The sequence below is a fragment of the Oryctolagus cuniculus genome, chromosome 16 (assembly GCF_964237555.1).
Source record: "Oryctolagus cuniculus chromosome 16, mOryCun1.1, whole genome shotgun sequence".
NCBI lineage: Eukaryota > Metazoa > Chordata > Mammalia > Lagomorpha > Leporidae > Oryctolagus > Oryctolagus cuniculus.
Genome location: NC_091447.1, coordinates 28,383,863 through 28,396,712, shown reverse-complemented (window position 1 = coordinate 28,396,712; position 12,850 = coordinate 28,383,863). Strand labels below are relative to the sequence as shown.

At 43.9% G+C, this 12,850-nt stretch overlaps 1 protein-coding gene across 8 annotated transcripts in view; it reads right to left on the bottom strand.

Annotated features, from left to right (window-relative positions):
• STARD3NL (STARD3 N-terminal like) overlaps positions 1 to 12,850 on the bottom strand; it is a 52,052-nt gene that overhangs the window by 12,628 nt on the left and 26,574 nt on the right. For all 8 annotated transcript variants that reach the window (XR_001794042.3, XM_008261656.4, XM_051853311.2 and 5 more), the window contains exons 2-6: positions 10,151 to 10,433; positions 3,126 to 3,203; positions 2,365 to 2,442; positions 896 to 949; positions 665 to 782 (exon numbers count right to left, since the gene is read on the bottom strand). Coding sequence is in view for 7 of the 8 variants with exons in the window: in XM_008261656.4 (XP_008259878.1) it covers positions 665 to 782; positions 896 to 949; positions 2,365 to 2,442; positions 3,126 to 3,203; positions 10,151 to 10,375 (553 nt within the window). In the remaining variant the exon portion in view is untranslated. The remainder of the gene's footprint in view (positions 1 to 664; positions 783 to 895; positions 950 to 2,364; positions 2,443 to 3,125; positions 3,204 to 10,150; positions 10,434 to 12,850) is intronic.

Here is a 12,850-nt window from a genome sequence, read left to right as displayed (position 1 = left end):
TCTTCCTGGTTACTCAAAGCCACATGGTGGGTTACACCAGCTTTGGCAGGACTCAGGAGTGCCCTATGGTAGCCTGTGCTCAGCTACGCTGAGGAGGACAGCAGAAGGCTGAGGCTGAGCATCGCTCTGGCTTGCAACCTCCTCCTCTGGACTCCATCTTCTGCAGTATAGTCCTAGACCTGGGCACTTGACTGTTCTAATGATGGCTCAGGTGCAATCCACCATCTCTTTGGGGGTAGCAACGTGAGACTTTGACAAACTCTGCATTTAAAACTGCCATCTCCTCTCACTAAATATGTTTTAATTTTCTCTGCCCCTAAGCAGCACAGTTTGGTTTACATGGACAACACACTTAGTGGCCTGCAATGATTATCAATGGGGGAAAGGTTAACTTGTTGAGGAGAAGGCATTGGCTAATTTTTGTTGTGTTTTTCATCAGCATTCACACTTTCTTCCAGGCAACCCTGGTCTACAGCTGGAAAGAGCAGCCACCGTGTTCCTGAACTTTCACCCACCCAACCCTACCCTCAGATTTCTGCTGGAGTCAGTTAAGAATGAGACACTGAGACTGCCTAGCTCTTCCCACCAAGCTCTGTTCACACCCAGACAGCCGCAACTCCTCCTTCCAGTGGTGGGCCCCAGCTGGTCTCAAAGAGAAACTTACTGCTTTCTTCTTCTGCTTCTTGAGGTAAGACTTTGAAATCCAGGAACCACGTCTCGATCCAGGCAAGGATGAATGAAATAATGGGCAGCACGTAGCCGAACGCCCCTTGAGAGAAAAGCTGCAAGAACAGATGTGACCAGGAGAGGGAAGTGGGGTAACCAGGGACGCACACTGGGCAACAAGTTTCCCCACTGCGCGCGGCAATGGTGCAGGAAAAGCGGCAGGCCTTACCTTCGAGAGGATCACTTTTGCTAATAAAAAGGCACTGGTCACTGCTGTCGTCAACTGAAAGACACATAATCCAGCACCATCCAAATTAGATTTCCCACACTGAAAAGGCACCTCTTTCACATAAGAGCCCTGTTCCCTTGGAACATCAAGTAGCATAGGTATTCATGAAGTTGCAACACAGACACACACACACACACACACGCACACACGCACACACGCACACACAGCCAGGGTGAGAGGAGCCCAGGAGGCCTTTTACATTCCAGCGCTAACTTTGCAGACTGGGACCAAGTGTTCTTTAGGCGCCTGCTGACTTCCTCCCTTCCAGCTGCCTGGACACTCTCCGCAAATGTTTTTAAAACCAAGAATGAGAAACAATAAAATGAGTTTGCTAAATGGGAGCTATCCTTCAGACAACTTGAAAGCAGATACTAAACATACTTTTTTAGAACTCTCACTACATATCTAGACGTCTGCCACTGTTTTAAAGGAAACACTGACCCAGATGGTGGGACAAATACTAGTATATATAAAGAAGAACAAAACGTCCTAAATACAGAGCATTGTAGGAAAGTTGGAAGGTGCAGTGCTCACAGCTATTTGGATATCAGCAGTAGTATACAGGAAAGGGAGTCAACTCTGGCCAAGGCTGCCAGCTTATATCTGTGAACAGACTTTCGGATGAACAGATTCTCTGACCTCAGGCCTGCGTTGCTGACTGCTCAGCAGAGGTGGCCCCCTGGTGGTCACAGTCTTAGGGCAGCAACACAGCTCCCATGCCCAGCACATGGAGACTGAGGATTCTAATTGCAGGACTTGGGGTAATTCCTGAGCAGGTCTGCAGTCTGAGGAGTTCCGTATTTCCTCCACTAATACATCTGCCTTATTAGAGCTCTAAAAAAGGTGAATGTTAAGACATCTGTGGAAATGACAAAAATAACTCAGGCAGAATTGCCTGTGAATTCTTCTTTCCCTCTAAATATTTATTGAGGAGGAACAGGATGTGTCAGAGCTGTGCAAGGAAACCGAGGTTCAAGGTGTTTGAAGGCAACAACAGAAGGGAGCATGGCGGCTTTTCCCTCGGGAATGGGCGGAGGGGCAATGAAACAGGGGAAGGCAATCAGCAAGATGGGCCATGAAACCACCAGGCAGATTCAGCCGAACACGAGACTTCCCAAATATCTCTGCGACAGAGGTACTGGTGAAACATGCGGGAGCGGGCGCCTGCTGCTCGGCCGGTAACCGCTCTCGGATCTCTGGATTCCTCATGCGGCTCAGCCCCAGGAAGACAAAGCTAGTGACTCAGCGGTGCTGGACAGAAGCCCTGCAGTGTCAGTCTACTGCCATGCAGAGGACAGGACTCAGGAAGAGGGTGGACTCCACCAGGTTAACTCGACAACTTCCCCAGCTCCGAGCAGGCCCTGGTCACCAGCACTGGCAGGATGGTCACTCGCGCAGGGTGCACTCACCGCAATTGCCCACCAGTGGCGCAGTCTGCACACAGCATATGCAAGTATTAACACTTTAAATCGGAAAACTGCCAAAAGCTGAAAAAAGACAAAATAACGTTATTTAAAATGCATATAAAAATTAAGTAATTTAGCTTTGTAAGAACTCATGAGACTATCATTTTTCTGAGTTAGCTGCAGCCCCCCCAGACTGGCACTGGTATGCAGATCAGCTCTTGGGAATCTTTGCCCCAGGAGCAAAAGTATGAAAGGTCCTCAAAAAGTTCATGGAAATGCATTTTATGAAAAAGAATTATTCATGGATTTCAAGATTTTTTATACCAAAATAAATCTTTTAATTCTTCTTTTCCATGAACATTTTGAAGGGCCCTCATAGTCTCACTCAAATAAGGTTTCAAATTAATTTTCCATTACTAAGAAAAGAACAAGGCAGAATATGACTGGCATTTTCACGTTGCTGTTGGACACCAGTGGGTTCTGTTTCAGGAATTTGGAAAGACAAAGACTCTTTCTGCTGCCCTTCCTTCTCTCTCATTAATCTTTTCTTTCCTTGAGGTGATGATAATGATACACACACACACACACACACACACCCAGAAGGAGAGGGCTGTGAATGGGTGGAAAATTAAGAGAAAAGAAAACAAGGTCAACATTCAAGGGAGGAAAAACTGGCACAGAATTTGATGTCTATGCAGAGGAAATTTGTCTTTTGGTTCAGTTACATCGTATGTAAAATGAAATATAAAAGAAAACATACTTACAAATATATCAAAATAAGAAGAGTAGTAGTCATACTGCACCACCTCCTTCTCCAACGTGTTCTCAATGCCTCCATTCACCTAGGAAAGACAGCACTTCTAAGAAGCAAACACAAGGAGAGGTTCACGCGTGAAAAACAAAACAAAAAAAAACGATTCCTCTACATTTTCCTGCCCATTTCCCAAAATCCAGAAATGCTGAAATAGAGAACAGACTACCCATAATTTTAATAGAGAAGGGCTGCCAATCCCTGACACATTCTCAACTGTGAATTTTTTAATTTGACAAATATAAATGTATAATGAGAAACTTTTTTTGGTAGGACAACTAAAATGTTAAGTGAGAAAATTATTTTTGGACTTATAAGATAAGGTTTTCAGTCACACAAATGTAAGAAGATAAGGCAAGTCATGTCTATCCAGGGTCCCTCATGTTCTGCGATCATTTTAGGTCTTAGAAGGCCAAGGCTGCCCTGGTATCATAGAAGATGTCACTAACAGCTATTACCAAACTGACACCAGCCAGAGGTGTAAAATTCTTTGTTTTTCTTTGCTTCTGGCATTTTAAAATTCTGCACTCTTAAGAATGTAGATATATCTATCTATAGATATATAGATAGGTGATATATTTTGAATATAAATATACTTTTTAACCTGGAAAACACAATAAGGAACAGACTAATCCCACATGACAGTTATACCAAGTGATGAGAATCAAACTGATATGATAAAGCTTCTGCCCTTTCCTAACTTACCATTAAAATGAACTTTAAATGATCAAGTTCAAAACACCACTAATTCAACTATGGAGAATAATATTTCTTAGAAAAGTCAAGCCAGAGAACATAGACCAGGCAGCTTCTACAGCACCCAGATGGTGCCCTCTTTTAGGGCCAAGGGGTCAGCCCGACCAGAGGCCACATCAAATTCAAGTTTCCAATATGGAGCACAGACCTGGTAAATGAATGCAAGGGCAAAATAAAGGGCAAGGAACTGGAGAACAGACTGGGGGGAAAACATTCATAACGGAGCTTCTGCAAGGCTGCCAAACAATCAGGTTAGAATAAACACTGTCACAAGGAAATGACGCTTGGCTTAGATGCCTTTCCATGTATTTTAATTTTGCTATGCAAATAACAGCATACCACAAACATAATTCTGTGCCTTAGAATTCTTTCAGGATATTCAGATTTCCCTGTCATTAGCACAGATCGGCTGCAGACTGACTTGGCTATAGATGCATAGAGAAGAACAGAACAGAAAACCTAGGGCAGGGGGAAGTCATTACTAAAAAGCCAATCAACCACTTAGTCTCATCACTGTCTCTCTCCTGACCAAGGCAATTTACCAATACCTGGAGTACAACAAGACTAACGACTCCAGTGGCCTGCAGTGGTGGGGCTCTCTACCCAAGAGACCCCATTCCCATGCCTGAGATAACACGAGTCAAAGCCGCCACACAGTTCTGCCAGCAGAGAAAGCTTTGTGGGGAGCAACTGGGAGCAACTCGGACTAGACTAAGTTACTGGAATTAAGACTTATTCTATGCATCTGCTCTCCCACAATATGGCGCTGGGAGAGGAGAAAACAGCTTCTACGCAGCTGCCTCTTGCCAACTTGAGTGATGACCTCCAGGAGCTGATACTGCTCCTGATTGGAGGAGAGCAGCATACTCGGCGTGTGGGCAGCCGAGTTGGGATTGGCGGAAGAGGACTATAAAGGAGGAGAGAGACAACATGCACCGGGAACATCTAAGGGGAACATCTATCTGAAGGAACACCTGTGCAGCCCCCGAGAGAGCTGGCCGGCGGTGTGCCACTCCCCCGCGGAAGTGGGGAAAGTGGCCAGGGGGAACCGCCCTTCCACGGAGGTGGAAGGGACGGTAGCCAACCCGGGAAGAACCAGCAGCAAACCCGGGGAGGGCCGAGCAGACAAAAGAACAGCGCAGGGTCCTGTGTCGTTCCTCCATGAAGAGGGGGAGCGACAAGCTTTTTCTCTAGCACCTTCCCACTTTATGATTTTTACATTTATTTATTTCAAAGGCACAGAGAAAGACAATCAGACAGAGCCTCCTATCTGCTGATTCATTCTCCGAATGTGTGCAACCTGTCAGGGCCAGGTCAAAGCCAGGAGGTGGAATCTCCAGGAGGAACACAATCTGGGTCTCCCCCACAGGTGGCAGGGACCTAATTCCTTGGGCTATTGTTGCTGCCTCTCAAAGCTGCATCCTGGCAGGAAGAGTGGAGCCAGGAAGGCAGGCACTCTGATAAGGAAGCAGCATCTCAAGTGGTGGCTTAACTTGCTTCCCAAATGCTTGCCCTTATCTGCATACTTTGAAAGACCATGATTTTGCATTGCCTTTAAATATAGATAACTAAAATCTACATTTCTGGCCCTAATTTGTACTTTAAATCCTTTATCATAATCTATTTCTCCAATTCAAGAAGTCTTAAGTAGATTATCTTTAGTTTCACACAAAATTCCTTCCCAATCACAGTTCCTTCTGCTACTACTCTTCCAGGTCCCATCATTAGACACCCTGGAGTCTTCACTGGATACTGGGGTTAACACCTGCCCACTGGCAAGTCTTCTGATAGCTCTTTCTTTAGTGTGCCTCTTAGGTTGGCTCTTTCCTCTCTGTCCCTATTACATTTCATGGCATCCCTTCAACAGTTTTTGACATAGCATTTACTGATAATCTGTTCTTATTTTATCCAGCCTGTACCCAACTACCATTAAGATCATATCCTGGCCGGCACCGCGGCTCACTAGGCTAATCCTCCGCCTTGCGGCGCCGGCACACCGGGTTCTAGTCCCGGTCGGGGCGCCGGATTCTGTCCCGGTTGCCCCTCTTCCAGGCCAGCTCTCTGCTGTGGCCAGGGAGTGCAGTGGAGGATGGCCCAAGTGCTTGGGCCCTGCACCCCATGGGAGACCAGGAGAAGCACCTGGCTCCTGCCATCGGATCAGCGCGGTGCGCTGGCCGCAGCGCACCGGCCGCAGCGGCCATTGGAGGGTGAACCAACGGCAAAGGAAGACCTTTCTCTCTCACTGTCCACTCTGCCTGTCAAAAAAAAAAAATAAAAAGATCATATCCTTTTACCAAATATTTGCTAAGCACCTAGTAAATGCAGACATTGTTCAAAATACAGGAAATGCTTCAGTGAACAAAACATTGTCTTCGTGAATTTACATCCCGGCAAGATCAGGATGGTATATAAGAAGAGTTACATAGAGAAAAGAAGCAAGACACCATGAGTGAATAATAGGAAGTTTTAAACTAATATCAACATAATGAACAGTCAGAATCTACAAAAAGATAAAAGAAATGAACCATTTCATTCAGAGGGCACCATCAATATAAAGCTCCCAAGACATAAAAGGCCTGTTTCAGTCTAAGAATGGGAAACAAGTATGGCTGATGATTGATAAGCCTGGAACAGGGGGTGAAGAGGTGGTCTGCAGGGGTCTCTGGGGGCTTTATAAGCCAGTGAAGTTTTAACAGAAAGTGAGTGATGCTGCCTGACTTGCTTTAAAAGGTTGCTCTGGCTACTATAAGAAAGGATTGAAGGGGCTGGCGCTGGGGCGTAGCAGGTAGGCAGTGCCGGCATCCCATCTGGGCACCAGTTCGAGTCCCGGCTGTTCCACTTCCAATCCAGCTCTCTGCTATGGCCTAGGAAAGCAGTTGGAAGATGGCCCAAATGTTTGAGCTCCTGCACCACATGGGAGACCTGGAAGAAGCTCCTGGCTCCTGGCTTCAGAGAGACCCAGCTCCGGCCATTGCAGCCATCTGGGGAGTGAACTAGCAGATAAAAGACCTCTCTTTCTCTGCCTCTGCCTCTACCTATCTGTAAATCTGCCTCTCAAATAAATAAATAAATCTTTAAAAAAAGAAGAAGAATGGATCACAGGAGGGAAGAGTGGAAGTCAGTAAACTAGTCAGGAACATGATGTTGGCGTCTAGATGAAGGATTATGCTGGCTTGGTTGAGAATGGCATTAGTAAAAAGGAAGAGAAGTGGCTATACTATGAATCACATTTTAGAGGTAGATTTGACAGGACTTACTTTTAGACTGGATAGGAGGCATGAACACCACAAAAGGAACAAGCAAATCAACCAAGATAAGTCTTTATTTTTGGTCTCAGCATCAGGTTTGTTCAGGAAGACAGGGAAAGCAGGTCTTTGTGTACATGCTGGGAAGAGCACATTAAGCTTGGCATCCAATTGGAAGTGTCAAGTAGGCTGGCCAGGATGCAGGCTGTGAGGCATTGACTTCAAGATCTTAAAGATGTTTTCCAAAATTCCAAATCCTTCAATATACCATTTAAGGATTTTAAGAATCTAGTACTAGCTTACCTATACAATTTCATCTCCTACAGGCACCTTAATTTCCAGCCAGTCTAATATTTTCATTGCCTCTGCGCCTGTTCCTTGCAGTACAGGCATACAAACACACCCTTTCCCCAACACACACACACAGGTGCACACACAGCCACAGAAGCCCCATGCATAAGCACTGCCTCAGTGCTTCTGCTCACCTTGACCTTCAAACCCTACCCTGTGTGCTTCTATAACCCAACCCAGATCATGCCTCCATTCCAAGTGCCATTACCTGTTCCTTCTAAAATCAGTTCACAATGCAGCTCCTCTACTCCCACGCTCAAGTACTTCCAGGCCACTGATCTCCCTCTCAACTCACTCTCTGCTATCCCTGGTCATCACAGTTGAACTACGGAACCCAGTGACACTGAGGAAATGGAATCAGAATCAATGGGTAGTAAGTACGTGAAACTTAAATATTACAATAGTGAGAGAACACTAATTAAAGTTTTTCTTTCTACATTAAATTTACTTCAGTTAATAATCCATAAGATAACCTGTAGGTATGCAGAGCTTTGTAACTGCTAAGGGGATGTTGTATATGTCTTTCCATTTGATTCTCACATGAACTTAAGAGGTAGACAAGACAGATTTTAGTTCAGTGAACTGAACCAAGGCCAGAGAACTCAACCTGATTGCCTAGAACCACAGAGCTGGTCAAAACAGCTGCAGGTCAAATTAGAAGCATTCTTACTCTTTCTAGTACATTAGTTAGAAAATAATAAGAGAAAAGGCAATAGGCATTGGCAAAAGGCCTTCTTGGAACCACAGTCGCCTTCAATGTGTCAAAAGTTGAAAAAACAAAGCAGTGTCCCTCTCCTGACACTCATATAACCAATTATATATGTCTCAAGTATGGGGACAACAGTCTGGCGAGGGGACAGCATCCTCAGGGAACCCAGGCCATGCTTAATTCCAGGTCCAACCTGGGAAATTGGCCTCACAGAGGTAGACAAGGAGAGGCCCTGACATCTCCACTCCATTTCCTTACAGGAGAAAGGAAGAAGGGAAGAGGAGTCTGATGCTGAGGACCTCACCTCCTGGCTTTCCCCACTTAAAGGCACACAGTGATTATTACTGGCAAAGCAACAAAGGCCTTGACTTTTGCTGATGTCAAAACATTTTTTAAGTGTGTCCCCTTAAAACTGCTGCTATGCTTTCCTGTGAAAAGATGCATTTCCTCATCTCTGTTAATTTGAAAATATCTTACTCCTTTAAATAGACATCAACTTAAGTGTGTTCTCCGATGTACACATAAAGTACAAGGAGTAAAAGGGGACACTCTGTGTTACTGTTCACGTCAGTGACTGGTCTGGTTATAAACAAAACTAAGGTATACCCATAATGCCAAATTAATTAAAGGAAAATCTATAAGTGGAAGCCTAATTTCATAAATGACTCAAGCTGCATGTCACTGAGATTCTGAGACAAACCTTAATTTTCTAATATATGTGTCTGCTTTCACTAATGAGTTTTGTTCCTTGATTAGGATTCATGATGAAATTAAATGAGTTTCAATGGCCTTAATTATTGAGACTACAGTCTAGAATTGAAATTTTATCATGAATTAGAAAATTATTCAGAATTTAGATTAAGATGTTGATTCCTGTTAAGCGGCCAAATTCAAAATCATTTTCAATAGGAATTGTACCATCTTTTAAAATTTTCCCTACTTTAACAAATCCTTACAAAAGCATCTAGCATTGTGCCTAGGAAAGAACAGCCTCTTACTAGAAACAAAGTCATCATCATTTTACTACCCAGGTCTCAGCCCTCACATAAATGAACTGCTAAAAATGAAGGTAGCAGACAACTTTTGCATGTGAGGAGAACTTCTGAGAGGTCCCCTATCTTTTGGTATACAAGACTCAAGGCTTTGGAAGAAAACAGATATATCGAGCTATATAAAATGTATTATTAAAATGTATTTTACCTATTTATCTTTATTTTAATTAACACGGCAACTAGAAAATTTTAAATTACACACTTTATATTTTGCATTATATTTCTACTAGATAGTACTGGTCTAGACAATTACTTGACAATAAAACTGTATTAACTCCCAAATGCCTCTAGGACAATGTTTTTTATAAAATAGGAGTAAGTAATCCCTTTTCAAGATAGTAAAGTCGATGTAACATTTAGATCATATTCCAGAAGCATTCTATTTTTTTGGAGCATGGGTTGGCAAACTTTCTGGAATGGGCTGGGGAATAGATATTTTTGCCTTTGTGGGCCAGACGGTCTCGGTCATAACTACTGAGCTCAAACTACTTAGCACAAAAGCCAGCCGTAGACAATATGTAAACAGACGGGCATGGCTGTGTTCCAACAAAACTTTATTAAAACTGGTCAACTCAAGTGGTCCCACGGCCTGGAGTTTTTGAAACTCCTCTTACAGAGCGAAAGACCAGGGATTCAAATTTCAAAATTCCAAAGTGAGTTTTCAGGTTACCTGGTTTGTTTCAAATGGTACCCATTAAAGAAGAAGAAGGCCCAAATTAGCTAGGGAAGAGCAAGGCTGCCTCATTTGGAAAGAGCTGGCGCTCACTCAAAAAGACAGAAGTGATAAGAGAATTAAGAATATAGTTTTTTAATCTGGAAATACTTCTTACAAAGCCATGAAAAAAGAAAGATAATACCTACTTACATTTAACTCTATTATCCACAGTAATGTTACAAATAAGAGGTCAAAGGTGACAAACAAACAGAAAGTCCTCCTGACATCAGATATGCCTTTCTTTTCCCTTCCTTCATAGGACTCGATCCTGGCCATGAGTTGCGTGGGGTTGATAGAGTGGACATCACGCAGAGAGGCATGGGAGCTCTGGCTCCCAGAGAGAGTGTTCTCCATGTTTCCTGGCAGGTGGTTCATCCCGGAGGAGGGTTAAGGGAGCCTCTGTCCAACTTCACCATCCCTAGAGACAGGAGACCTTAGGAAAAGAAAAGAGATGCCATGTTAAATCCAAGTTCACCTAACACAGCCCTGCTACCTCAGTGCCATGAGGCTACTTCTCTAATGGAGTAACAGTGTCCTGACTGAAGACATTCACTTCTCGAGGAAGACATAAACAGAGAGCGAAATGAGAAGCATCACTCAATGTTACCCATCAATACGACAAAGTAGCTGTTGTGGAAAGGATGAAGACAAGACGTTAACGACAACTGGAAGATCTTCATGATAATGTGGACCAGGCCTCTTGGCAAATGAGCCAGGCGAGTTGGAGGAAAGCCTCCACAATCCTGTAAGTGTTATTACCCACGGACTAGGAAAATATTTACTGACCACTTTCCCAGAACATATCAATTAGCTATAAAAAACTCGTTTCCTAATGAGGAATAGCTTTCTACCAAAAATACCCAGTACACTGAATTTAGCATTTCCCCATCATTTAATGACAAGGATGGTTATGGGCTTCTTCTTGGAAAAGAAGTGTGCACACACCAAAAAGTTCAACACCATGCAGCCACCCAACTGATAATTACGGAAGTTACAGCCCTACAGAGAAGCGCAAGTTCCCCCAAGTCCAGGAAGCGCTTCTATAATAAAGTGACAGATGAGTAATCTAAGTGATCTGATCTCCTCACCGGAGGGCAGAGTCCCTAAACAGAAAGTGTGGAGAATGGCATGACTGTGGACCAAAGATTCCAGCGTCCCTTCCTGCAGGACCCCTCCCGGAAGGAGCATTACACACCCTGGCTCTACTTACCTCATGCGTCTTCTCTGGCCATGAATGCAGGCAGGAAGTAGGGTGACACTTACGTCCGCAAGTCTTTAGAACCAGGGTATGTCTCACCATGCTCACCTTTCTGTCACAACGGCTAGCAATGCCCATATAGAGAAGAGTAATCTCATGGTAGGTTAAACAGACTGCAGAGGTTTCCCCAAGCAACATGGTCTCATCGATCCTATCCACTGTTCAGAACTTTGACGCCTTAGACCTGACCCTGGTTTCTGTCCTTTCCACACTTTTATACAGAGTGGTAGTAAGAAGACTTGCCACTTTTCAGAGACATTAATTTTTAGTATAAACTAAAGGAAATTAAACTATGGACCTTCAAAGCAAAAGCTGACATATGACATTAGAGGTCCAGGGGTCATCTCTGAGGAAGAGGGAAGGATGGAGATTAGAGGGCAACAGTGGGGGTCAGACCGCTCCATTGCTGACCTGAGCAGTGGTAACATGGCTGTATTCACTCACAGATAATCTACTGGCACACGTAGTAGCTTCAGTGGTGCACTGACTTGTGAAAAATTTGGAATTCTACACACCTACATGAATTCTGGAATAGTATGTAAAAGTAAATGAAAATACATTTTCTGTGATGGAAAACACATTTTGAAGCTTAACAAGACAACTGAGACATTCTCTAAAACTCAACCTGAGTGAATAGAGACATATTTTTGCAATGCTACATTCTATATTAAGAAAAAGCAACCCAGATAATTCTTAAGCCAATCTAATAATTAGTAACTGTATATAAAAAATAAATTGAAATTCTTTATTAAAAAGGCTTATTTATTTATTTGAAAGTCAGTTAGAGAGAGACAGGGAGAGGTCTTCCATCTGCTTGTTCACTCCCCCGATGGCTACAATGGCCAGAGCTGAGCCAAGCTGAAGCCAGGAGCAGGAATTTTGTCTGGGTCTCCCACATGGGTACAGGGGCCCCAGCACCTGGGCCACCTTCTGCTGCTTTCTAGGCCATAAGTAGGAGCTGGATCAGAAATGAGCAGCTGGGACTCAAACTGGCTAACATATGAGATACCATTGTCACAGGCGGTGACCTTACCCGCCACACTACAACGCTGGCTCCTGAAATTCTTAAATTAATTTAACTGTACAGAAAAGCCAGAAATTCAAACTGAAATTGTTTGTAGGAGGAAAATAATTTTTTTAAAAAAGATTTATTTATTTATTTCAAAGGCAAAGTTACAGAGAGGCAGAAGCAGAGAGAGAGAGGGGTCTTCCATCGCTGGTTCACTCCCTAGATGGCCACAATGGCTGAAGCTGTGGTAATCCGAAACCAGGAACCAGGAGCTTCTTCTGGGTGTCCCATGTGAGTACAGGGGCCCAAAGACTTGGGCCATCTTCTGCTTTCCCAGGCCACAGCAAAGAGCTGGACCAGAAGTGGAGCAGCAGGAACTTGAACTGGTGCCTATATGAGATGTTGGCACAGCAGGCAGTGGCCCCACCTGCCACAAAACACCGCTGGCCCCAGGAAAATAACTTTTAAGGTCATTTAGATCATTGTCTTAGTCTCGCTATTTCCTCCTTCCATAATCCACTCTGTATAAGTAAGAAACAATAGCAAAGCAAACACTAACCCCAGAAATCTGAGACTTGGTGTT